At 60.6% G+C, this 26,975-nt stretch overlaps 1 protein-coding gene across 5 annotated transcripts in view; it reads right to left on the bottom strand.

Annotated features, from left to right (window-relative positions):
- The window catches only part of MVB12B (multivesicular body subunit 12B), a 94,531-nt gene extending 68,014 nt beyond the window's left edge, over positions 1-26,517 (bottom strand). The window contains exons 1-6 of one of the 5 annotated variants that reach the window (XM_075905741.1): positions 26,492-26,517; positions 15,304-15,426; positions 12,321-12,428; positions 8,703-8,799; positions 5,537-5,666; positions 4,366-4,488 (exon numbers count right to left, since the gene is read on the bottom strand). In XM_075905741.1, the coding sequence (XP_075761856.1) occupies positions 4,366-4,488; positions 5,537-5,666; positions 8,703-8,799; positions 12,321-12,428; positions 15,304-15,414 (569 nt within the window). In that variant the 5' untranslated portion in view covers positions 15,415-15,426; positions 26,492-26,517. Of the gene's footprint in view, positions 1-4,365; positions 4,489-5,536; positions 5,667-8,702; positions 8,800-12,320; positions 12,429-15,303; positions 15,427-25,424; positions 25,736-25,821; positions 25,843-25,886; positions 26,350-26,491 lie in introns of those variants that run through there. The other 4 variants (XM_075905738.1, XM_075905737.1, XM_075905740.1 and 1 more) reach the window with 4 other exon arrangements.
- Positions 26,518-26,975: the final 458 nt, after the last annotated feature.

The following is a 26,975-nucleotide window of genomic DNA, read 5'->3' as shown; positions in this document are numbered from 1 at the left end:
CACGCCCCCTTCCACCTCACAAGCCATTAACCTTTCAGGTGACGGCCCTGGCGCCGGAGCTCAGCGTGGAGCCGCTGCTCCACCTGCCAGCAACAGGCGGAAGCTGTGCCTGGAAGGGGGACCGCGGGTGACACATCCTGTGCCATCGCTGTTCTCCCGCTCCCAGAGTCGCCGCCACAGACCGATGACAGCCGCACGCCCACTCCCGGAAATTCCGCCTGTCGCTGCAAAACCCCCAGCAGCGCAGAGCGACGCCCGGCGCGGAGCCGACACAGTCAGCCGCCTGTGGGAACGGCTCCACCGTAGGCGCCGGCCCCACCGTGGGAAGGCACTCGCCAGCCAAGAACCCGCACGCCCCGAGGGAACGCAGGGGCTGGGACAGGCCTCCGCAGGCGCGGGGCAGCTCTGCCTAGGCCGGCCAGAAGACCCAGCTCCCGCCCGCCCGGCGGGGCGGAGGCTCAATTTACTGAGAGCACCAGGGCAGGGCAGAACGCCAGACCCCCCTCCCCACCGCCCTGCAGAGCTGCGGGCTGGGCCAGCTGGGCACGGAGCTGTCACCAGCTTATTCCCTAAACACCGAACACGTGACTGACCCTCCCTGGCCACGTGGGCCGCGCCCTGCGATCCGCCGGCCAGTCACGCCCAGCAAGGCGAGGCCCGTAGCTCTCACTCTTGGGGAACCGCCTTGCCACCGGCGAGGGTGCAGCCATCGCCGCGCAGCGCCAGAGACGTGACACCCACCAGCCCCCTCCGCAGGGCTGCATCTCGCTCCTGAGCGCCAGGGCGCGGCTTCGCAGCTCACCCACAGGCCTAGGGGAGCCCAGCAACCCTCCACATGCCACATTCCTGCAGCGGGCTGCTCCGGCCCACGGAACGGGCCTCGCGCCGTCGCCTCTCGCAGGAGAAGCGGCCAGTGTGCGGCGCCACGCTGCCCGCAGCACGAAACCCCTGCAGCGATTCGGCGTGCGTCATTGGAGGTCGCGCTCATGGCACACGCTCCCGTTGGTGCTGGCGGCTTGGTCTCAGGGACCACCGGCCCAGGCACTCGGAGCAGGGACCCCCACGGACCAGAGAGCGCCTGAGCGACAAAACCAACATCCCCCCTCCTCCTAGTAGGGAGAGGAGGGATCCTGGGTGCAGCAAGCAGGCCAATGAACAGGGACGTCCGTAGAGCAGAAGGACAGTTTCATTCCCACCACAGTCTTCGCTTCCTGAGAAACCCAGCGAGGCACTAAACCCCAGAGCAAGAGAAGATGGATTTCTGAATGGCCCTTCCTAGAACACTAGCACTGGCAGGGACCTTGAGAGGCATCGAGTCCAGTCCCCTGCCCTCACGGCAGGACCCAGCACCCTCTAGACCATCCCTGCCAGGTGTCTGTCCAACCTGCTCTTAAATATCCGCAGCGATGGAGATGCCACAACCTCCCCAGGCAATTTATCCAGTTTCACCCCCCTGCCAGGCAGGGAGTTTTTCCGAATGGCCAACCTGAGCCTCCCTCGCTGCAGTTTAAGCCCCTTGCTTCCTGTCCTATCATTAGAGGCCAAGGAGAAGAATTTTTCTCCCTTCCCCCTTTAGGTACTTGAAAGCTGCTATCCTGTCCCTCTTGTCTTCTCTTTTCCAGACTAAACAAACCCAGTTCTTCCAGTCTTCCCTCAGAGGTCATGTTTTCTAGCCCTTTCGTTGTTTTTGTTGCTCTTCTCTTGCTCTTCTCCAATTTCTCCACATCTTTCCTGAAACGTGGTGCCTAGAACTGGACACAATGCTCCAGATGTCCCCAGAATGAAACCAGATGTATGAAGAAGCGCCCCCGTGGAATATATTGGACAATAAATAATCAATGGAAGAAACCCAGATCAGAATAGATGCCTTGAATGACTGGGCTCTGCAGTAACTCACTGCGGTGCCGTTGTCTGTGCGTACATCTCTCCAGGGTTAGCGAGCTTCCCGCAGCCCTGAGCTCTCTGCCTAGTGCCACCATGTCGAGGTATTTCATAAAAACGAGCCAGAACCAGAAGCGGATCCTTTCAACTCTCTGACCAAGCTAAACGCTCAATAACACGACTTGCGTCCTGGGCTCGTCGGTGAGGCTGCCTTGGAGTCCCTGCTTGTTCAGAAAAGACTTTTGCTGCTACTTCTGGAATAAACCCGCACGGACTAATATGGCAAACGGGCTGCAAGTGCGCTCCCTTATCTCAACGGGCATGTTAACATACCAAGTTACGTGGGACTATCATCTTCCATGGACACTACGCTTGAATAAATCACTCCCCTGCCAAAGTGTGAATACAGCGTTTCAAGTAACAGACATTTCTCCTCTGAACCTGCCATGTTTGCAAGGAGCGGCTTTCTAGACATTTCTATTTCTAAAAATATATTGGACAATAAATAATCAATGGAAGAAACCCAGATCAGAATAGATGCCTTGAATGACTGGGCTGTTTTCATTCCAGCGTAAGAGTTACCTGCAAATCATACACGGGGCATGAGAGCAGCGCCAGCTACAGACAGGTGCTTTTTACTAGGAGGAATTAATGTAACGTTCAATTATTCCACTGCATACTGGCTGGTTTAACTCAGCCAAATTAGAATACATTTTATATTGACTATTTTGACATTTGTTTTATTTGGTGAGTAAAACAAAACTGATCCAATTTCCTTGCAGCCATTGTAAACCATAAACTGTACAACAAGAGGTTATAAAATATATAAGCCTTGTAAACACTTCTCTTCAGACAGGCGCTGATGCTCGCAGCTCCAATTCTGGCCCTGTTCCCAACCGCCCCGGGACCTGCGTAGGGCCCTCCCTGCTCGGCCATCAAGAGACCCTTCCGCACCGAGTGATTCAGGACAGCCGTGTGCTCGGAGCATGTCCCCGTCACCACAGCGACTTGCCTGCAGCTTCCTCACGGCCAGAGGGAAGAGGGTCACAGTAACGTCTCCCGTAGATCTCGCAGGCCTTTGCTATTTATGCAGCGGGTGGAATTTTGAAACAAGCCCAAGGCTCCAGATAAAACAACCGGCGAACTCCTGCAGGGCTCCTGGTGCTGATCTGGTCTTATATCCCCACGAGGGACCGTCAGCCCCACAGCTCTGCACGGGGCCTGGGTGCAAGTGGGGGTTTGCAGCAAGGCTGCTCCCACACAGCACGAGAGAAACAGCCCAGCTTCCAGGGACGTGACTGGTCCAAAACAAGCCAGAGGGGACAGCTGAGAAGTCTCCACAATACACTAGGTTGCAAGTACGCTTAGGAGCCTGGGAGCAGGCCAGTGCCCAGATACGGGCCTTAACTGGGATAAAGTCACCACACCCCCCGTGCCAAGCCTTGATGGGGCAATTGTAAGACTGCCACTCTTGCAAAGGTACAGAAAAGCAAAACCGCCAAGGATACCGGCAGCATATCCTACCCACGCAGTTCACTGAACTGAGTCTCCACAGAATTCCCACCCTGCCAGTCTCCTTCGGATAAGGTTGCAGGATACTTTCACAAAAAATACTGAACATGGCGGGAAAAAAATTGGTTGAGCCAAAAATTCCCCACACTTCCCCTGCCACCTGGCAACCCCACCTTCGGAACGCAAATCCCAAACCTCTCCTGCAACGCTCCACGTATCTGCCCCACGCTGAACAGGCTGAGGAAAGCCCGGCCCACCGAGGGGTCTCGGGAGGACGCGCGGTGCCTGGGGGCCGCCGGGGCTGAGTTCAGAGGGACTCACCATTGCACACAGCGTTTCTTTGCTAAGTGTAGCCCACACCCCTAGTGTGGGTCACTGTGCCACGCCGGGGCACTTAGCCCACTGACAGCGAGGTAAGAACAAGGGAGCTCCGCAGCCTAGGCGGAGCCGGCTGGCTTTGTAGCTCAAGCCGTAGAGGCTCCGACACTAAGCTCCGGAGGGCCCAGGTTCAAATCCGCCTGGTGCCAGCTACACCAGCAGCTCTAGGCCTTGCTCTGCAGTGCCTGGTGTGCTGGCCCCGCCACCCACAACTGCAGCAGCAGGGCTTAAAATTGCAGGTTGGGCCACAGCTGAGAAGAGGGAATCTGGGGATTAGGGGGAAACCCGTCCCCTGCTCTCACATACGGAGCCTGCAGGATCCACCAAGGGCACGAATGGCCCCACTCCAGTTTCTCGCGGGGGGCGGGGATGGTGGGAGCAGCGGTCTAGCCTGACCACTGGCCTGCTCCCGTGCCGGGCCAATGGCTGCCCGCAGCGACTGCTGCCGTGCTCGCTCTTTGAGACCATTTCACCCCTTCCCAGGCACTGACAACTTCTCAGGGTGGAGCGCGTGCTCATTTGCACTGGGACCGTGCCCGCTGGCTGTGGCGCGGGAGGCAGCTAGAGAGAACGCTGAGAAGAGGCAGAACCTACCTAGGCAGGTTGGGCGCTGGAGTGGAAGCTGGTACTTGAGAAGGAGGTGTCCCCGGCTGCGAGGAGTCATGGTTGCGTGGAACCCGGCCCATTCGGTACCAAATGCCCATGCTGTTAAGTTCCCTTTGCAAGGAACAGAGAAGTCATTAGCAAACGCAGAGCGCACACGGGATATCGGGGGCGAGTTCCACCCAGAAACAGAAACATCACTGCCACAAAGGGGAGCTCTCCCCCCGAGCCGAGTAACACTTTCCCCATACATCTCACCTTCCCTCAGCGATCTCAGAGCTTTTTCACCATCGTTAACACTTGCAAACTCCCACTGGCTTACGTAACTTGCCCGGGCACTCCGTAAGGTTACCGTCCTACTGCAAGCCAATTTCAAAAACCAGCTCGAAAGGGAGGCTGCAGAACTTAACTTCACTTACGAGTTGAGGTCTAAACCAAGCCCGTGCGTGGACGGCCCGCCACATCCACATCCTAAGGACGTACAACCCGAGCACGGGGTTCTTGAGAGCACTTAGTATCCACTCATTCAGCTTCCTTTGGCATGGACACTCGAACTGACCATTTTCTCTTTTTTTCCCCTTTCCCCCCCGCCGGGATCCCTTCTCTTCCCCAGCTACTGATTTGGAACCTAGGCCCCTTACACTCCCCTCCTCGGAAGAAGCGGATTGTGCCCACGAAAGCTCCTGCTCCCATCTCCATGTTCTGTTCGTCTCTAAGGTGCTGCAGGACTATGGGTTATTTTTTCCGTTACAGGCTAACACGGCTCCCCCCGGAGATTCCTGAAGGAAGCCGCGGTGCCTGGGCTTGGGACTGGGGGTATAACAGTGGAGTCGATTAACCGACAAGCAAAAGCGTATCGGTCAATGCTACAGACTATACCCATGTCCTCCCACCCCCTGTCAGCACACGTGTTAGCAGGCTGGCCAGCAGCCCGGTTCGGTCCCGGCTCGCACTGGGTCCTGGACCTGCCCCTGCACCGGCTCTGCATTTGAAGTGTATTAGGAGCCGGGCGGGCAGGCAGCTGGCTCAGTTCCGACTCGTGCCGGGTCCGGGAGCACAGACCCCTCCCCCGGACAGGGGCTGCCCGGGGACTACAGCCCAGTCGACTAACCGATGAGAATAAACGACATTGGGACGTGCTGCTGGAGGAGGGGCTACTTACCCTATGAACGTGTACTGTGGAGGGGCCTGCTTAGCCCTGCCCAGAATTCGGATATCGCAAATAGCCGCCTCCGTCGAATCCCGGGGGATGAATTTGATGCAGAGCCTCTTCTTTCTGAAAGCCATTTCCTCTGCGGAAGGGAGCCGGGATTAGAGGCTGGTTTTTATGCATGACCAGGGTATAAAAGATATTTATTGCAACTTCAGAGCTTAGGCAGAGACTGGTGGCAGGAACAGGAGCTGGGCTGCAAATTAAGCGTGCCAAGCCGTGTGCTGCTGCAAGGGGACAGCCTAGCGCAAGCCCTTTCGTGTGGCATGCAAGATTTGTGATTCAGCGGGACTTGGCGCCACCCCATCCTCTCCAGAGCAGATTAGACACTGCCTAGCACGCAGAATTACAGCCTCTGCAATAGTCTGCCAGGCAGCCGCTCCCGCGTCCCGGATCTCTGTACGGCGCTCAGCATCACCCGGCATTCCCCTTACAAACCAGCCTCGCTGCCCAACCCTGGATCCAGGGGCCCCTCCCACGTGGCCAGTCTCGCAGGGCAGCACACTGCATTCTGGGACGTGCCCCCTCGCCAGCCTCCAATTGGGGCGCTCCGCAAAGCGTGGCCGCTAGGGACAGGGAGAGGAGACCGGCCCCCAAGGTGGCACCGGAGAGCAGCCCGCCCGCGGATTCCGGTCTCCTCGCGAGCGTCTCTCCCGAACCCGTCTACACTGGGCTCTGCACCGGAGCAGCTGGCGCCCCTCCCCCGCGGATTAGGGATGTAAAAACCACCCAGCAGAGTTAAGGGGTTAAACAATCTGATTAAACGGTTGATCACAGGCTGCGGGGAGCTGCCCCGGCCCCACCACGGCCCAGGCAGTGAGGACTGCTCCGGGCCCATCACCCACACGGCCTGGCTGGCTGGACCACGTGGCGGGGGGAGAAAGCGCCAACGAACCGGTGACCAGGCTAACTCTAACCCCCGGGGAGATGTGCTGCAGCACTTGTGCCATTAGCGTCCGGGGAGTGAGGCTGGATTTACAGGGCAGGAATAACCAGGAAGTCACAGTCGCCTCGGAAACCACGAGGGGTGCTCGGGCCGGATGGTCTCCTGCTGCAGACGCTTCCTGGAGACACTTTACGCAGGCGCTCACCACCCTGCGGACTCCGGCAGCCAGAGAGCTCGCTCACGGGCTTGCGCAGGCCACGGCAGCAGGCGCTGGGCACCCCTAGGAGCCCAACAGCAGCGAATCCTCCGCTGGGCCCGACCCCCAGGGAGGCAGCGGCTCGCGGCTGGGGACAGCCAAGCGTTTCGTGCGCACTGAGCTCCCGGTGCCGCACGTGCAGGGGCCCAGACGTGCACGGTGCCGTCCCTCTGTCCACAGGCGCAGTGCAGGGTCAGCCCAGGGCCTGCCGGCTGGTCACGGAGCCCAGTGAACGTAGCCCAGGCCACTCAGCCAGGCAGGCCTGGACCTCACAGCCCTTTGGAGAGAGCTGGCAAGGAAGAGCGGAGTCACCCCTGTGTGGCGGGCAAGGCCCGGGCCAGTCTGCAGCCTATGGCTAGGGGACAGCCAGCCTCCCGCCCCACGAGCCACAAGCCACTGCCCGCCTAGCGCTGGCCCTCGTAGCGGGGTCAGGAGACCCACCGGCGCTCTGGCAAGGGACTCTGCTTTTAAAAACCTGGCAGAGCCTCTCTGGGGGAGGGCTCCTCATTCCTAAGAATGGCCAGACGGGGTCAGTGTCCTGGCTGCCCACAGTGGCCAATAGCAGGTGCCCCAGAGGGAGGGAACACAACAGGGAATCCTCACGTGACCCCTCCTGTCACCCATTTCCAGACAAACACAGGCCAGGGACACCATTCCTACCCATTCCTAATAGCCATGGACAGACCTAACCTCCATGAATGTATCTAGCTGTTTTTTGAACTCTGTTAAAGTCCCAGCCTTCACCACATCCTCTGGCAAGGAGTTCCACAGGTTGGAAACACTGTAAGCAATGGCGAGAGATGCTTCTGTGGACCCCAGCTCTCCACGCAGGGCTCCCAATTTGCTCAGCACTGGGGGGCATCAGGCACCGACAGGAGAGGGGCCTTGTGTAGACAGGAGATAGGAGCAGTTAATGGAAGTGGGGGAGAGAAGGGCTGCGCGCCCAGGACACATGCCGGATCCCGCAAGGAGCCGCCTGGCGGGACTCGTCGGAGGTCTGACGCGGCACAAAGGGTCCTTTTTCAGCAGGCTACTCAGGAGAGACCCAGCAGCTGAGCCTGCCGAGCAGGTAACCGAGAGAGGCTCTGCCGGGTCTGTAACAGCAGCCCCCTCTTGCCAGAGTGCCTATGGGCCACTGGCCCCGGGGCACTGAGCTGCAGGGGAGCCTGCAGCAGGTGTACTCTGGGCTCAAGCAGGTGGAGATGTGGGCCAGGGAGGCTGGGAGCCCTCTGAGCCCCCAGCCCACCACTGCCGTCCACACCAGCAGTGCCCGAGCCCTGCCTTTCCGCAGGAGGGGAGCAGGCGCCTCCCTGTGGGCCCCCCCCACACCACAGCTCTGCTGCCCTCACAGCCGCCCCCGCCAAGGGGGCAGTAAGGGCCACGCCCGGGGGCAGCGAGGGCAGCTCCGTGGGAGGAACGCAGCACGAGTCTGCGCGGCCTGGGCCCGGGCTCCCTTCCTCCCTAGCCCCGTGTGACGTAGTGGGGGTACCTTGCTGGTTGTGAGGCTGGGGCTGTGAGTGACCCCCAATGGCTGCAGCACGGCCCAGCAGGGCAGGGGATGAGTCATTACGCAAGGGGGCTCTGAACCTGTCTGACCAGTTATCTCCCAGGGAGCGGAACAATGGGAAGAAGGGGAGTGGAGCCCTGGCTGGGGGCAGGGCTGGAAGTGAGTGAGTTAGTGTCTGTCTGGGATCATGGAGGAGACAGCCAAAGGAAGGGGCTGGGATTTAGGGGCCCAGTCTCCCCTATCCCAAGGGGGGCTGAGGCATCCTAGGCCTGCCCTGTAACCAGATTACATCTGTGCTGTATCCTGGAGGAGCAATAAACTCCCTCTGTTCTACTGGCTGGGGGAGTCTGTCCGTGCCATTACAGGGGTGCAGGAGGCAGGGAAACCCCAACGCGCCGTCACACCCAGTGACCGCCTGCCCCTCCCAGCCGCGGCGCGTGGGGCGGGCGTCACTGCAGACCGCACTCACGTGTGTCGACTGTCTCCTGGATGGGGATGAAGCCCACGGGCAGCGTGTCCTTGATGTCAATCAGCTTCATGTCGACCAGGACGTTGCCCAGATGGCTCTTGGGAGAGAGGAGAAACGCAGGAGACGGTGACACTCTGTAACAGGCTCCTGCCTTCCCTGGGCTCACGTTTCCTGGGAGGCAGGGGGCTTTCGGAGAGGCGGATACCAGGCCCCGGCTACCAGCTCCTGACAGGCGGCGGGTCTGTCCACGAGTCCCCGGCATCTCGGGACCAGCCGTCAGCCCCCAGGGACCGGGCCGAGTCCTGCTGCCGCCTACACACAGGTCACAGCGCCGCTCGGGCGGCCCGTTCACCGGGCTCCAGTGACGGAGGCGAGGCTGGGCCAGTCCTGAGTGGCGCCACAAGTCCACGTACCCCAGCCCGGCCCCTGGCTCAGCCCTGCCACCGCGCAGGCTGGGCTTGCTCCCCACCCCTGGCCTCCCCTTCTGTGCCCCAGTCTCTGCCTGTTCCCGAAGTCTAGCCCGGCCCCTGAGTGCCGACTGTCCAGCACCTACCCCGCGCCCAGGGAGTTCACCAGCATCTTCGTGCCACACCCGCCGCGGTAATGCCCTGGGGGAGAGACTCCCCAATTCTCTTGCAAAAGCCCTCGTCCCAACCTCGCAAGCGAAAGGAAAATCGCCACCCTCCTGCGAGCACTTGGCCTACACCTGGAGCCGGGCGGACGCTGGTATCCATGGCTCCTCTTTGCGGATACCGATGTGGATGCAGGTACCTGCGCCGGGCTCCACCTGCAAGCCCCGTGCACGGTCCAGCTGCGAAAGCCACAGGGTGTTTATAGAATAGCAGTGGTGGGAACTGCTATGGAGAGACGTCTCATGCAGACACAGCCAAAGTTATTACATGCCTCTGCTAATTAATATTGAATACGTACGGTGCCAGCTCCAAAGCCGACAAGCTAGCTCCTAAAGATCACGCCATGTGGAATGATAAATGTCATTTGGAATCCATATGAATTCTGAACTGGCGCCTTGTTCTATTAATCAAGGATTGAAGAGCTAAAAAACAATTTACCCTGACAGCCTCCACAATTGTTTGGAGACTTCATTTCCTTTGCAGTTCTCATTAAAGCCAATATTCCTCCGATATTCTGGATTCACACGTGAAGGAAAACAAAGACTCTTCCGCGGCCACATGGCTTTTAGGAACCACAATGCAAAACGCAATTAAAATGTCATGCTAAGCCAGGAGAGCCCGTCAGTGCATTTTATCATTACTTCCTGCAACTGCCAGGCCCAGTTTTTATCTGGGCAAGGAAAATATTTCAGGCAAACCACGGCTTTGAGTGGTGCTCACGGGGTGCACTGAATTGGCAGGCTTTGAAACGTGAGCAGGTTGATTAGGGGCTTGTCATCCTCAGAACAGGTTTTGGTGACTTTACTAGCGGTGCAGCGCAACCTAAACGGTCACCGTAGCGATGCTGAACACCAAGAAGCTGATTTTCTAAAATCTGGACGCGTCCATTAACATGCTGCCCAGGCAGGGTGCCTGGGAGACAAACGGTCTGGGCTAATGCGTCTTTCATGTTTTATTATCCCCCGCCTGTCTGCCTGACACTAGCAGTCAATGTCAGGGAAACAGATGACTCCTCTGCCCCCGCGACGCCAGACACACCACGGCGAAGCTCGTCAGCTCTCGGAGTGGCCGGAGTCAGCGTGGAAGCGATGGAGCGAGCCCAAGAGTGCAGCACACCGTTCGCTCCAGTGGAAGGGGTGAAGAGCCGCCTGCCCCCAACACTTACACCCCAACAGGTGGAAACTGTCAGCGGCTGGGGAAGGGGAGTTTCTCTCAAAGGTTTCCTCACCCAGCTGAGAATGACACTCCCAAGGGGAGACAACATGAGCGAGCCCCGCGATGAGGAACGGGCTCAGCCCTGTCAACGGGCCAGTGACAGGGCGAGGGAGGCAACCCCGTGTACCAGCCCCACCCCCGCCGGTCAGAGCCGCAAGCGTGTGAGCGCCAGCGCCTGCCCCTCGCCCCAACAGGAGACAGCCCCACAAGAGCAGCTGCCTCCGCCGCCGTCTCTACCGTGCTGGGGCCGACAACCCTGCAGCCCCGCGCTCAGCTACGCCCCGCATGGCCAGACCAAGGTGCCACGGCTCAGCGAGCCCTGCCACTCCCCCAGGCCCGCCCGCGCCTGCCGCTCCCCCCCCCAGGCCCGCCCGCGCCTGCCGCTCCCCCCCCCAGGCCCGCCCGCGCCTGCTGCTCCCCCGGGCCCGCCCGCGCCTGCCGCTCCCCCCCCCCCGGGCCCGCCCGCGCCTGCCGCTCCCCCCCCCCCGGGCCCGCCCGCGCCTGCCGCTCCCCCCCCCAGGCCCGCCCACGCCTGCCGCTCCCCCCCCCAGGCCCGCCCACACCTGCCACTCACGCACTCCCTGTCCTGGGCCCACCCGCGCCTGCTGCTCCCCCGGCCTGGCCCCATCCGCTGCTCCCCTGCCCCACCCATGCCCGCTGCTCTCCCCTTGCAGACTCACTTGAACGCTTTCCTCGGCACCGTAGGCACAGGTTCCCAGGGAACGCGTGCCGGGTGCACTGACCCACTGGCCGAGAGTCGGCTCGGCAGCCAGCCGGCTTGTCGCCCAGGCCCGACACCCCAGGCTCAGCGCCACCTCTGGCGTGACAACTCCTGCTGCAGGCACAATCACTGCCCCTCCAGCCAGGCCTGTGCTCCCTGCGCTCTGCTGCTCCCCTTGATCCAATCCCGGGCCCGGCCGGAGGATCCTGGGCCTTTCACGGCAAGAGCCACGATCCGCCGCCAGGTCTTTGTATCAGCACCTCGGAGCGCCAGGTGCAGGCCGGGGCTGCCTCGCGCTCCACTGCCCACAACCCTGACTCCCCGCTCGGGCGCAGCAGCAGCGACCCGCACGAGGAGGGCTCGTCGCACCCGGGAAGCCAAACCAAGTTCTTCTCTCCAGAGGCTTTCGATTGACTCAGCTGACGAAGGGCCAGCCGGGGCCGGCCCAGCCTAACAACTCCCCACCCCAACGACGTGGTCTGGCCACAGCGCCCCGAGTCGGGCTGGTGTAGCTGCCTGCTGTGCCCTGGGGACGCACGACGTCCCTGGCGCCGCGCTGGAAGCCTGTTGGGCACAGGCCCACAGAGCTGCCGGAGTCCCGGGGATGCTCAGGGGGGCAGGGAAGGCTGAGGAAGCGCGTGAGGAAAACAAGGCTGACGTTCCGGACCAGGAGACATGGGGCGGGGGGGGAGGGGGGAGAGACATTTTGCTCCTCCAGATTCAATTCTTACTCTCACTTTCAACGTGTCAGCCGCGTAGGGAAATCCCGGCAGCGCTCGCTCGGGCCGTGGCAGGCACGCCCGACGCACGGCTTGACACACATTCCCCAGGCTCTGCCCCCATTTCTTCGGCTGCAAATCTTTCTGCACGTGGCTTTGCCGAGAGCAAACAGCAGGTGAAGAGAGCACACACAGCCAAGATCACGGCAGCGCTGCTTGGCGACAAACGCGCCCCGACTGGGAGAAAATCCTGCCTGAATTACCCTGCTCCCCAAAGCCAGAGCACGCCCGCAAAGCCCCAAACCGCCCACCACGCAGCCAAGGGACTTACATTTTCTTTCGAAAACGACCTCGTGAAGCACAGGTACCGTGTGACCTTGGACTTGAACAAGCCGTCCTTCCAGAGGTCAGCATCCAGGCCATCCGCGGTGTGCGCCACCTGCACAGGCGAGAGCGGGAGAGGGGACGTGTGGGCAGGACTCCTTCCTCACCCCCTTCCCACGCGTGCCGGCCCCATTCACTCCCAGCTCTTCCGGTCACTTCGCAAGGGAAAGTGGAGGGACAGAAAAAGCCCCAATTTCTACAAATATTGGTTCCAGGGAGTCCGTCAATTAGAGATTCCAATAAGGACACGGCCACTGTGGGTCCAGCCTTGGTACCGTTCCATCCCCAGCACCAGCCAACGCGGGCAGAGGCCACGTGCCAGGGACGCGGGGAACTGCGCTCGGAAAGGAGCCCCGCCCCCCAGGCGGGCAGGAGGCTGCTGGTAAGGGACCCTGATGCACCCGGCAAGAGGGCTGGGTGGCACCGGCCAATCGCTGGGCAAATGTTTTTCACTAGTTTCGCCCTCGGCCAGAAACGTGCGTTTCCAAAGAACGCGAGTTTAAAAAGTCTCTTTGGCCCGCGGAGCCTGCCCCTTGCGGGCCCGACCGCTCTGAATTCCTGGATGGCCCCGCAATAATTTGCTTCCTCCAACAGCCACCCCGGGCTACAGCTCTGCATCCAGACCGGACGTTCAGTCCCGTCTGCTGTTTGGAAGCCGAGTCGTTCTCCCGAGGCGCCCGGCTCTGCAATCGTAGGGGGCTCAGGACACGCCGGTGGCTGCAGCTTCCTTCCGCCAGCCCCCCGGGAAACAGGGCCCCGGGGGATCAAGCTCTGTTAAAAGGCAGGCGACTGACAGAGCGCGCCCAAGGGAAACCCACAGGACGTCTGTCCGGGCAGTAGTCCCCAGTGATGGGGCCGGCCAGGGGCCATTGGCATAAACGTCCCCTGCCCCACGCTGTGTCAGAGCAACGGACGGACACGGGAATCGTTTGCTGCTTGTTCTAGGTCACCCTTCCAGCGTGGCTCTAGACAACGCCTCTATCTTCTGCCGTTCTCATTTCGGAGCAGGAAGAGCACTTGCTGCAGTTAATCTGCATTGACTTTTTCGGCATAACATTTAGCTCGCCTTGGGGCCTTCAGCACCCGGCCCTTAAAAACACCCATGAGCTGAGCAGATCGATCTGGAACACCCGTCCCTGGGGGCAGCAAACAGACCAGCAATCGTCAGCACAGGCCCATTTCAACAGCTTTTACGTGTCCCTCAGCAGCAGACCCAAAGAGGGAAACCGGTTTGCTTCTTCCCTCAGGCGTGGCTGGGAGTGCAGAGTTAATACTGCTGGGAGTCGCGCCACGGAGGAACGTCTGCAACGAGTCCACGGCCTACGCCGATAAAAGGGAATCAAAGGGGCCAGGAAACTCCGTCCGAGCCGCTGGTAGAGAGGGTCAGGGGATAGCGGAGATGGTCTGTCTCCGGACGTTTCCGAGTCGTCCTGCCTGGCCAGGCCTCTCTAAGCCCAGTGACAGAGGACCAGGGGAATCCACCTGGGCTGACACCCCAGGTCCCCATGGGCGGAGCAGGACAGCTGAAGCGAAAGGCAGCTCTCACACGTACACACACCCGCCTGCATCTTCCCTGGATAGCCCCTGTGTTTTCTCTTCCTCCCAACACCGAGCAAAAGCTCTTCCCCTCTGCAGTCTGTCACTGGCCCCGCCCCAGCCACGGGGAGTACTCTGCTGGTCTGGAGAAGGCTGGGAAAGGAGAAAGACAGGGCCCCCAGTGCCTGGCCCCCTGCCCTGCGTGCCCCCGCCATGCCGAGCCATGGGGAGTACCCCAGCAGCATGGTGAAGGGGGGGAAGCCGGGAAATGGGGAAAGACAGGGCCCCCAGTGCCTGGCCCGACGCCTGCAGCAGGGCAGCGACCAGAGGGAGGTGATGGATGGAGACTTTGTGTACAGGAGCATCTCACCTCTGACAGGCTCCCAGGGCTGCAAACCAGCAGCAGACCAAGACCCAGAGTAGCATCCACTTGGGGGATGCCAGGGGGTCACTGGACAGTGCACCCTGGCGGGATTACGGGTAACCGGCCCGGCTGGAGCCGCTGCCCGCCCTCGGTCTCCTCGCAGCTCTCTCAGGCCAGCTTCACTTCCTGCGAGGGGCGGCCGGCGCCTGGGACAGACCCTGCGACTCAGCTGTCGGACCCGGGTGCCAGTCACACGGGACGGAGGGGGCCCCTCACAGGGCTGCCTGAGAACAACAGGCCTGCTCTGCTGGTGTCTCCGCCAGCCCGGTGCACCGAAGGAACCAGAGAATCCCAGAGCACCAGGCCTGGGAGGGGCCTCGAGGCCAGTCCCCCGCCCCCACGGGGGGGCGGGGGGGCCGGGCTGCCTGGGCAGGGTACCTACGTTTGCCACGTACAGCCAGACACAGAACACGTCCCTGGGCTGGGGTGCTCATCCTCGGGAAAATTCTTGTGTTTCCAAAGCAACGTGACCAGTCGACCCAAGGGCTCGACAGCCGCGTAGCTCCCACATCTGCCTGTCTCTGGCCTCCTTCCTCTGCATCCGAGCAACTCTGCCAGCTGCCCAGCTCCCTGCCAATGGCCCGTCTGCGGCCGGCCTGCTGCCGGACCGGCTCTCCCGGCAGCCGAATTCGCTTTCCAGCCGGCAGCTGAGGTGTGGCGTGGACCAGCCGATTCAGGAGTCACTGACCAGTGCGGGGCGCTGCCGGGGTTACCGCATTTGCCTGCCACGTTAAGTGCTCTGGGTCAGGCGCTGTGCAGGGGAGGAGCCGCACTCACGCGACTGCACCCGGAAGGTGCGGCTCCGGCATTCCACAGCGCCACCGGGAGGGGGGCGGCCGGTACAAAGCCCAGAGCGTGTTCTCCGAGATGGGCGCACAAGCCACCAGCCCGGTCTCCAGGGGAGACGCTGCTCTCTGCGAAGCCAAGGACAAGCGAACGAGACTGACGAGGCAGGAGCAGCGCGACTCACCACGTCGTAGCCAGTGGGCGCCCGGTTCCGCGACGCCACCACCCCGACTCCCGTGATGGGATCCATCGACACGTCAGGCAAGGCCTCCGAAAGGTCGCGCACCTCAGGCATCGTGGGCTGCGCCTGGAACCGGGAAGCAGAGTTAGAGGAGAGCTGCCCTGCTAGACAGAAAGCCCAGCCCGTCCGCAGGCCCGGCATGTCTGCTGGACACCACCCAGCCAGCCACGGCCACAGCCACAGTCACACGCGCCTTCTGCTCAAGAGCAGCCGCGCTTCCCAGCCTGTCTAAAGAGGCGTTTGCTTGTGATTAGACGTTCCATTTGCACCCTCTCTGGTGCCAGGGGTTCGGCCCAACCGCCTCGTCCGAGACGACCTGGCTTGTTCCCAGAGCATTTAGCCTGGGCGGAGCCCATCGCGAGCCACCGCCCAACTGTAGCCAGACAGGAACCCCCCTGTAACATCCATTTTTGCTTGCCTGGAGCATGCAGGGCACACAGAGCAGAAGGCCCAGGCTGTGTGACCGTGTATAGCTGTAAACAGAGATGTGCCAATTGCTGACCAAGAGGCTGCCAAGGAGTGCCCTTGACTTAACCCATATTGATAGGAACACGCAGCCGTCCGCGGGGGGAGGAATCTCTCGCCCAGTAAAAAAATGTCTAGTGCTCACAATTTAGTTCTCTCTCTTGCAAGTGTAAATTAACTTGAAACTTGCTTGTAAGAACTGGCGCCACAAAACGGACCAGTACAATTCGGCCTCTTAGATAAGAAAGAGGATACGGGCCCCCAGGGGTATAAAGATGGGTCCAGCAGCACATTTACTCTGAGTGTCAATCTACCATCTATCTGCTGGTCGGGTTAGGTGTTTGATCTCCCGAGGTTCCAGAGGGGACGCCCACCTCGTATTCGTCTTTCCTAGGAATTGAGAGACCGGCCCTGGCCTGACACGCTGGAGTCGAGAGGCACAGAAAGGGGTAAAAATTGTACCTGGATGTGGTCCTTTGTCTTAAGTGTACACATAGACTTAGAGCTCTTTAAAGATTAAGCTGTCACTTCGTACCATTATTTCTATTTTCTATCTTTATTTTCTTTGTAACTATTTTTAAAATCTGTATTTGCTAACAGTTAAGAAAGAGAGCAATAGCCATTGTAACCATATGCTTTTATAAGTCTTTTTAATAAACCTGTAACTGTTTAAGTTTTTAACCTGACTCCTTCAGTTGCTGTAACAGAACCAAGCACAATTTAAAAGAACTTCAGCCGGTCATAAGGGACAGGTATAGGAAGAGCTTGGGCGTTTGGATTTGTGTCACTCCCAGGTGACAAGTCCGTTGGGGCACCTCTCAGTCTTTCCCTAAGGCTGCCCGTTGCGAAGGAATCTTGCATTCTAGCAGCTAAAATCTGAGGTGTAATAAGCTCTTCCTATAAAGGGGCGTCTGTTGGCCTGCCGGCCACCCTCTGCGACAGGACCCTGGTCCTAGCAGTAAAGACACGGACGTTAAACCTTTTCTCGAAACACACACACACACACACACACACACACACACACACACACACACACTGCCCTGACCGTCGGCTGACACCAACAAAAGGCACAATGGGCCCCTGGGACCCGGGGCGAGGAGGAGGACTGGGGGGGGGAAGGAGGGAGCTCCTTGGAATGGCGCTGTTCCCTGCTTCCCCCCCAGATCAGTAGCAGGCTAGCAGGTTCCACAGTGAGCCCGCCTCCCTTCGGGGCTTAGCTGGAGCAGGTCCAAGACGTGTCTACATGGCTCCTGGTTCACACGGCCCTGGTGCCAGCCAGCAGCCAGGACTGCGGTGGGGAGTCCCGCCCCACACGGAGGTGCAATGGGGCCCAGCTCGGAGGGACCCGCACACACAGGGCCTGGGCACAGCTCGGTTTGGAGGGAATGGGCAGGCCCGAGGAGGGGGGAGGGCTCCGTCCGAATTCCCGCCAGAGGGAGAGGGGCCAGAGCCAAGGAGCCAGCAGAGGCAAGTCCTCCCTTGCTTCCAGGAAGGAGCGCGCCAGGAAGCCAGCCCGACGCCCGGTGCAGAGGCAGCCCTGCGCGGACGAGAGCCGCACTGCTGGGGAGCCAGACAAGCGGTGCACAAAGGTGCCTCATTCCAGGGCCTTTTCCACAGCAGTTAACCCCCCCCCCCCACACACACCCATCATGGCTGGTGACTTGCTGCTTCTGAGGCAGGTCGGGTGCTGCGGGGAGCAGGGTATCGGCTGCGGGAATTTCCATTTGGGACCCTGGCGCGTCCCCCGCTATTTCGCACACGCGCCGCCGTGTCGCCCTCATCTGAGGAGAAGGACGGCAGCCCCGAGGAGAGAGAGGCTGCACCCCACGCCCAGCCGGCACCGTCCAGCAGGCAGGTCTCCCACCGCAGCCACCCCAACCCACGCTCCCGCCTGCCCTGCACCATTAACAGTCCCTAACTGAAGGCTGACGTGTGCCGTGCTGCGCAGCAGGACATGAGCGGAAGCGCAGACTAGGTCGTCCGCACACAGCGCAGGGGTTTCCTGATCAGCACGTTCCCAGGCTTAGCGACTTACGGATGCCGATCGATTTCTTTCGCTATGGAAGAAACACGGACGTGAACGTCTCAGGGTGAGCCCACACTGTGGCAAAGAGCAATAACGATTCCCTGACCCCCGACAGGAAAAGCTACACGGCGCTCTCAGCAAAGGGGGGGTCTATTCCTCTCAGGTTTTCTCATGTCACCAGCTACTGCTGCCTCCAAAGGGGACCACAAAGGCAGGTAGCAAAGAGGCAGCGCTGGCCAGCAACGGGCGAACGCAGCCTTAGCCTCAGTGCTGGCGCCAGCGCTCGGCCTGCTGTAACGCTGCAACGGGTCTTTCTGTCCTCCCACTCGTGGGAAACTCCTCACCATCCCCCTAAGCAGCTACCGCGCCTGGGACTGGCCATCGCTGCAGGCTCTCCGCTCCAGGCACGTCACAGGAACGGAGCCGAAAACACTCCGCCTTAAAAGAACAACCAGCCAACCAGCAAGGCCACGATTTTCAAAGTGGAGGGGGAACCGAGGCCTCCGTTTCAGCGAGCGCGGAGCATCTGCCCTTGGAAAATGGGCAGCCCCCCCCTTTGGCGCGATTCAAGCGGGGTGCCCAAAAATCTTTACCAGCTTTGGAAAAATCTTGGCTCCCGCTACCTCCCCCTGTGGGCAGCTAGGAAACCAGCGGCACAGCCTTGCGCGTGGTTTGTCTGACGCAGGGAAGCTGAGAAGCGATGTAGTCGATAGAATTTTTATCAACGACGCAATTAGCTGATAAGGGAAGGTGCTTAGAGCGCTCGGTTCCGGCTCGCGCTGGGTCTGGGACCAAACCCGGCTGCATTTCAAAGCGCGTAGTCGACAGCACTAACCAATACGCTTTTGCTAATCTGTTCGCGGACGACCCTGTGACATCCCTAGTCTGAAGCAGCCTCACATCCTCTCTAGCACGCCAAGCAGGGCCCCTTTGCTGCAAACTGCCCCAGTCCCACCCGGCTCCCAAGAGCAGCTGGCGTGTGGCGGGGCGCTGGTACGTACCCCTGGGCTGCCCGGCCACACTGCAGGGGATCCCTTTGCAAACCAGAGAAACGTGGGGGGTGGAAAACGTCCAGGAACCTTTCAGAAACCGTTCGCCACTCTCCTGCCAGCTGCAGAGTTCGGCCACATCGCAGCCCCTCGCCTGCCCCATGCTTCCCAGCAGTTTGCCATTAGACCCCCCTTACGAGTTCCACGCAGCCCGGTCCCAGGGCCCCTCTTGGAGCAGGGGGCCAGAGGGTCTCCCCTTCCCCAGCACGGCTGGCCCCTTTCCACGCCCCGCAGAGCCGGTCAGCACGGCCCACCCGCTCCCACAGCAACGCAGCCCAGGTGCCTGCGGCTATGGAACCGCAAGGATTCCAGGGAGCCGCTGGCCCAGATGGTGCTTGTCTCTGCCTGGAGGTTCGGGTTTCCCCCGGAACTGCGGGCGTAGGGGAACAGCTGGCAGCCGGCTGGCCGCCGTGGTCTAGGAGAGCCGCCGAAAACCATGAGTGGCACTTTTCTGGAAGCTGCAAAGCCCCCGAGCTGCGAGCGTCGGAGGAGAAGCGAACTTCCCCTGCAGTCCCAGCGAGACCGGCTCCTTGGAACCGCGGTGTCCGGTGGAGCTGAACTTTCCCGGAGTGTCTCGTGAACACTGTGCGTCTCGCCCTCGCCTGCACCGTCAGCCACGGGCTGAACACACTTGCAGCACCCAGGATCAAACACATCCTCCTGCCCCTTAGCAGCCCCCACGTCGTTCGCTGGGGACGCTGCAGCAGCTGGACTCTTGGGAGAGGGCGATAAAAACAAAGTTCCAGCTTTCGGCACGTCGCGGGTGGGGGGCCCTTCCTTAGGCCCACGTCACGCTCTGGGTGCCGGCCACGTGCCCTGCACGAGGCTCAGCGGCGGGCGCAGGCAAAGCAGGGCAGAGAGAATGAAGGCAAACAGCTGCCGGCCCCCGCCCAAACCTCACAAGCCAAAGACACCAGGCCCTGCGTGTGCAGCCCAAAGCCCACACGGGAACCAGGCGCCTGCTTCCGCACGGTCGTTCTGAGAACCTGGCCCACGCGTCCCCGGAGAGAACGGCAGCAGCATCGGGCTCTGCCCCTCCAGGGACCCGGCAGGGGAAAGCACGGGAACCGTCCACACGCCCGGGGGACGTGCCTGGCGGGAAAGGTGCCCCGGCCTGGTCTGCCCTGGGACGCTGCAGGGCTGGGCCCACGGCTACGGGCCACGCCACGCTGAGCGTCCAAGGGGGGTTTCCTGCAGGGCCCGTCCCCCGGGAAGTCTCCAGCCGGTGGCCTCGCTGCAGCCTTAGAACAAGCGACAGATCCGGGCCGGGGGAGCTCCGGGACGCAGCACTTGGCATTCCACCCCCGCCAACACAGACCTGCCCCGGCGGGGAGGGGGGCGCAGCCAGAGCACAAAGCGGGTTTGCGGGGGCCTGTCTCCCAGCACGGGTGGCAGGAAACAGCCTCGGTCCCCGCTTGGCACCGCGCAGACAAAGCCTTTTTGTGCTGGGAACAGCAGAGGGAAGCAGCTCCAGGACCAGGCCTCGCCCCGTGGCGCTGGAGGCTGCTGGCTGCTGGCTGAGTCAGAGACGCTGTCTCGGGGCTGGGGGAAGGACGCGCAGCAAAGGGGAGGCCGGGGCCTGGCTGGGCCCACCCAGAGACTGCGCGCAGGCTCCTACAACAATCCATGGGAAGCATCCCCAGACGGGGTTAGGCCTGACAATATGGGCCCGACCCTGCTCCCCTGGTACCCAGGAGCAGCCCCCCACCTACTGCCTGCTGTGGGCCGGGGGTGGGAGCAGGGGGGCTGACAGCGGCCGGGGTGGGGGGCCTGGTCTGGAGCAGCGTGCTGCTGGGATCCCGCGTTTAACTGGTGACTGGGATTTTACACCCCTAGAGCGGTCGGACGTGCATTCGGCCGCAAGCGGGGCCCGCTGCGCACGGCGCTGCACAGCCGGAGGGACGTGCAGGCTTCCCCCAAGGTGGCAGGGGGTGGGAGAGGAGGAGAGACGCACAATAACCTCACAAACCCGGCTGTTCGCCCGCGCTGGAGGGAGGCTGGCTAGCGCCTCACCCCCATCCTGCTGCAGAGAGCTCGCTGGCGGTGCTGCACGCGGACCATGCACCGAGACCAACCTGGGACTTCCAGACGGCGCGCCGGCAAAGGGGCAAGATGTCAGCGATTTCACCCGCGGACACCACACATCAGCTGGGCCGGACGCCCGGAACCGCTGGGCTCTGAGCCAACAGACCGCTGGCCGGGCGAACGGAAATGGCCCACCGCCCGTTCCAGAGACAGCTTCGGCCCCAAGAGGGGGCGACCCAAGAGGACGGAGAGGGAGGCGGGGGAGCAGCAGGGTTTGCAGGTCAGAATCTCTCCAAGGGGGACGTGGAGCAAAGACTCAGGGGCAGAAGTCGCCCCAGCTGCAGCAGGATCCCAGGCGGGAGGTGGTACAAGCTCACCCTACAGCGGGTAGGGGTTTAGCTCTGGGCCCGTCCTTATGCCCAACCCTGCAGATCACCTGGGCAGAGCAGCACGCAAGCCGGGAGACGCTGCCTCTGTTCCTGGGACCTGCCCACGGTACCGGGGAGTCTCTCTGCCCACAGAGGTAGAGGAGGAAGCAAAGTGCTCTCAGGGTTCAGAAGCAAATTTCTGGAAAAAACCAGGTCCTGGCGGAGGTTGCTCCGGGTGCTTATTATTGAATCAAGTCACATTGGCCAAGTAGGTCAAAGCCGAGTCTGGTTTTTTTCCCAGCTTCCCCCACGCGCCTGCTCTTCCCAGCCTTTGGTAACTGCCCGTATGTCACAGATCAACCAACACGGGGCTCGCCCCTTTGGACTGGTCTGTAGACACATGCCTTCCCCTTCCCCTGCCCGCCCGGTCTCTCCCACTGGAATTTCATCTTCACCTGCACTGGTTTACTCAACAGGAACATTTAGAATCGACCGTGTGTGCAAGGACACAGGGCAAGCATGTCTGCATATGCTAAAGCTGAATCTGTGTTCATTGAAAAAGGGAATATGAAGGGAAACTAGAAAACAAAGTTTTGCAAATTCAAAACCAAGCAACTTGAAGAAGAAAGTGTGCAAGAGGGAAAACGCAGCACTCAAGAGGCACCGGCACAGCTCAAAATGGCATTTTCTCATGGCTTCCTCCTTCAACCACAACTAACTTGTTACCACAACCGAAGCACAACGCTCAGCAAAGATGAAACTGAAAAAGTAAAAGCTCCTACCAACCTCCTGTGCCAAGGGAGAAATAAAGCTACAAGAGATAGAGATGGCTGCAGCCCTAATTGCAATGCTAGTGGGAGATTGTTTGCACATGCTTTCTAAACTTGAGGGTAGCTATTGATAGCAGCCTTATTTGCATAGCAGCTCTCAGCTCAAAGGGGACTACACAGCACCACATTCCGATACACACACAAGCCCTTCCACCACCACTAACACACAGCCACCTCTGGGGTGTAGCGCAGCAGCTGCTTAGTAGCTCACCACCAGTTTTACAACAGGGCAGAACTTTGGGGTGGCGATTGGCTTGAGGGTCATGGGTAGTCACAATTTCAGCTTCAAATGTCATCCCTCAAGCAAGCTGCCATGTTGCATTAGGGCTTATCTACACTTGAACTACAGGAGGGCTGCACTTTCAGTACAACTGTCACCTGCACAACAGTTGCACAGCTACAGTCTGCAGCACGGATGGGAACGTGGGCTGGTCTAATCCGAAACAGGAACAGAAATAACTCTCAATTACAGCTCACACCTGCAGTTATGTCCGTGTGCGAGTCCTCATGCAATTTTCTTTGTCAATTGCAGAATGAAGCGGGACACAGTCCAAAGAAAGGGGCCGCACAGGGACGACTTGCCCGGATAAGCGAAGGTGTGAATGCCAACCAAGCTAGTCCCAGCTCAGTCATTTCGGTTCCTGGGCGTGCGGAGACAAGCCCTAAATGATACAGGAACTGGGCGAAAGCCTTAGATTTGGTGCTGCCAACAGCTGTACTCAAAGAGACAAGAACTATGGTCAGCGCCGTGACCCCACAAACCACATCAGCCTAAGCTTTATACATTCGACTCCGCCCAGAGGAAAGGATGGGTAAGGCCCAGTCCTGACGAGAATGATGACAGCTCACTCATAGCACTCCGGTCAAGACAAGCCCAAACTGTTCAGTCGCCCAGTGGCTCTCAACCTTTCCACGCAACCAGAGCCCTTTCTGGGCTCGGCTTTCTCTTCTGCACCCCCCAAGCTTCACCTCTCTTAAAAACTCCTTGCGTACAAAACCAGACATTCAAAAACAGACGTGTCACAGCACCTTGGTACTGAAACATTGCTTATTTCCTCGTTCTTAGCATAGAATTACAACTCAGCCAGAAAAGAAATATTGTCGTTTCAATACAGAAAGCGGTATAAATAAGTCGTTGTATGAAATGTTACTTGGTACTGACTTTGCTGGTGCTTTTTTTGTAGCCTGTTGTAAACTAGACAAATATTCTAGATGAATGGTTGTAGTCCTTGCAAGACCACTGTGCACCTTGTACACCTGCCCCCGGTTGAGAACCACTGCTTTAGCACATGCCAAATTGGTTCAGTTGAAACCTCGGGCTTGTCTACACTTTCCAGGGGATCAGCATTGCTGTGATCAATCTCCCAGGGGTTGATTTAGTGGGTCTAGTGAAGACCCACTATGTTGACCCCTGATCGCTCTCATCAACTCTGGTTCTCCACTAAAAGAGAATCATGAAGGAAGTCAACAGGAGATCCCATGGTAACTGGACCTAAGGTACGTCAACTTCAGCTACGGTATTTACATAAAATTATAAATAAATCACAAATTCAGGGTTCCCTTTTTCTCCCCGCTCCAGCTCATCTGAAGAATCGGGTTTTGCCCACGGAAGTTCATGATTCTCTATATTTTGGTTAGTCTTGAAGGTGCCACAGGACCACTTGTTGTTTTTAAAGTTAAAGACTAACATGGTTACCCCTTTGAGATGTGCAGAAATTAGGTTGACTTAGGCCCATAGTGTAGACCTGCTCCTACTGGGGAATCTATGCTTCACCGTGACAGCTCTGGCACCTGCTGAAGTGCAATTTGCCTTGCCCTACAAGGGCGTTAAGTCTTGTTTACACTAAGAGGGGTTTGAAGTTATTTTTAGACCAGTGTCGCTCAAGAGGCAAAGCTGCCCCCAAGTGTAGACATGGTTATACTGGGATAACTGTGCTTACACCCGTTCAGGGAATTGACATGAGCTCTCCAGGTGTACTAACAGCTACACTGGGATAACAAGCACAGTCCTCTGAAGAAGCGGGTTGTGCCCACGAAAGCTCACGAGACTCTGTGTGTTTTGTTCGTCTCTAAGGGGCTGCAGGACTATTTGTTGTTGTTTAAGTTTTTCCAAGCACAGCTGTGTTACAAGGAATCACCATGACTAGCCCGGCTTTGCAGGGCTCTCTGAAGGCGGAGGCTGGCTGTTAGGCAGGGTAGCTTACATCAGGCTGGCTGGCCTGGCCTACCACCACGTCAGACGAGCCCAATGCGTGGCACAGGTGCGTGGAGCTGGAGAACCTTCCCGAACACCAGAGCAGAAGGACTGAGTGCGAGCGACGAAAGCCGGAGGGGAATAAATGAAGCTGCAAGGAGCCAGCAACGCCATCGCCTGGCCGAGCTCCAAGGTACGTCACCCCCTCTGCTGGGAGCGACCCCCGAGAGTGGGGGAGACAAACCCGGAAATCACGAAACACACACTGGTGACACTTGAGCCGTGTCAGCCCAGCCGGGCCGGGCCGCTCTGCAGCCTCACCACAACGCCCACTGACCAACTCCCAATGGACGCCGGGGCCACCAGGCCTCTCGCAGAGAGCTGACCGTTCCCGCTGCCACTGGCCCACTAACTGACGTCTGCTGTGGCTGGTGCCACCCCGGGGGGCCCCTCCAGAGCACAGTGCGAACCCCCAGCACAAGGAATCGCGTAGCCGGGACCCCAGCGCGCCCCGTGCAAAGGGAGAAACGCTCCGAGATTGGGGGCGGCCAACGAGCCCTGGGCTTGGTCTCCCTAGGCCCGCGGGCCCCTCCGCAGGCCAGGACCAAGCACACGGCACGGCCTGCGGGTTTGCAGAGTGCAGGGCGAGGAGGCTTCTTCCCTACGCTCGGCTGGAGAGAGGGTGGCCAGGCCAGGGAAGCTGGGGAAGCAGTGCTGCACTTTGGGGTGCGACAGGCCCAGCCCCCCAGCCCTGCCATTTGCCTGTGACTGGCACACAAAGAGCACAGCCGCTGGGAAGCATTTGCTGTCCACGAACCCCGGCAGGCTCCTGTGGGCGCGTCCCCCCCATTGTTTTCCGGGGGGCTGACTGGTGTCAGTGCCGGCCGCGGGGGCTGGGGGCGCGAGAGGACAAAGCCAAGCGCTCCAGCCTGCTCCCCACGGCCTCCCTCGCGCGCACCGAGCCCCGCCGCAGCCCGGGCTGGGGAGCCGGCCCCGGGGAGCCTGCGGAGGACGCGGCCCGGAGACAAAGCCGCGCCGGGCCGACCCCCCGCCCGGTGCCGGTCCGTGCGCAGCAGCGGGGCGCGGCCCGGGCCGGCGACACTTAACTGTTGCCCGAGCGGCGGGCGGCGGCGGGTCCCGTCTGCCCCGGCTCAGGCAGAAGCAGCTTCGCATCGCCCGGCCCGGCCCGGGAGCGGCGGCCCAGCGGCGCGGGGCGGGAGGCGGCGGCCGGGCCGGACCCCGCGGCGGCGCCTTCCCCGGCGGGAGCCGCCCGGCAGCAGCTGCGGCCCAGGCTGGGGCGGCAGGAGCCGGCGCGGCGGACTCAGCTCCGGAGCCGGCGCGCTGCAGCGCCCCCCCTGCCTCCCGCCGCCCGCACTGCGCCCGGCCGCGGCCTCGCCCCTGCCCCGCAGCGGGCACGGGGCTGGGCGCCGGGCGCTGCGCCCAGGGCGCACGGCGCGCCCACGGCTCCCCCGGCCGGCCCCTGCGCGCCCCGCGGCTTACACACCTCCATGGCCCGGCCGGTGTCTCCGCCCCGCCGGTCGCCAGGGCAAGGGTCACCGCGGGACTTACCCGAGCCAGGGCGGGCTGGCCTGCGCTGCCGCAGGAGCGACGGGAAGGGGCCAGTCCCGGGTCTGCGGGGGCTGGGGCCAGAGACGTGGTTTTAAATGACCTTCCTGTCAACCCAGGGCCAGGCCCGGGAGCCCTCTGCTCCCCAGCCTGCCTCTTCACTGCCCGCAGGAGCAGGCTGGGAGGGAGCTGCACAGCAAATCCAAAGGGCAGCATCTTTTAAGGCCAATGGGCTGCGAGGACGGAAGCCGGTGCCTAGCTGCACCGCTGTGTGCAGGGGGCTGCCTCCGCCCTGGACCCCTGTGCCCAGGAATCTCCTCTCCCCCCGCAGGTGGGCAGGACGCTCCGGACCATCCCGGCAAACTTGGCCTTGGTGAAGTTTAGGAGGAAGCTGCCCCCACTGGGAAGGCACCAGCCAGGTCTCTCTTCCCCTTGCAATGCCAAGAACCTGCTTGTCTGGGCAGATCTCCTTGCATGGCGCCGTGGGCCCCTGTAGCCCAATTCTGGTCTCACATGGCTACTCATGAAATAACCCTGGTCTCCCCTCTGGTTTCGTTTGCTCCAAGGCACCCTGCCAGGTGGCCCTTTACACTCTGATCTGCTCTCACCTGGATTGGAGAATCTCTTCAGTTCGTTCTTTCACAGCCCTGAACCGCGTCGCCAAGTAACTTCCCTTTCCCCACTGAGGAAGTGGGCGGTGCCCACGAAAGCTCAGGAGTCGCTCTCTGGATCATGGTGCGTCTCTAAGGTGCCCAGGCTTGCTCGCTGGTTTTGAAGTTACAGAGTAACCCGGCTGCCCCGCTGCGGCTGAGTCTCCGAAGCGTTCTCTGCTGACACTTTTGCGGCGGATTGCACCCATTCCAGTGCTTCCCCGTGTACCCCACACGTGGTTCAGGGTTGTGGGGGTTCACAGCTGACCTGCTCCAAATGGGCAGCCGCCTGCTCCTGTGAGCTGAGAGTGAGAAAAACTCTCGGGTGCTGTTCCCACGTCTGCCGTTCCTTAGGCTCGGGGCTAAGTCGGTTCCCTGACGTAGGCCTGGCAGTGGCCCCTGTAATTCATTCGCATGTGCACAGTATTGCAGAGCCTTGGCT

This window comes from Pelodiscus sinensis, chromosome 22 (genome assembly GCF_049634645.1).
Source record: "Pelodiscus sinensis isolate JC-2024 chromosome 22, ASM4963464v1, whole genome shotgun sequence".
NCBI classification, from domain to species: Eukaryota; Metazoa; Chordata; order Testudines; family Trionychidae; genus Pelodiscus; species Pelodiscus sinensis.
This window is presented reverse-complemented; position numbering and strand designations above follow the sequence as displayed.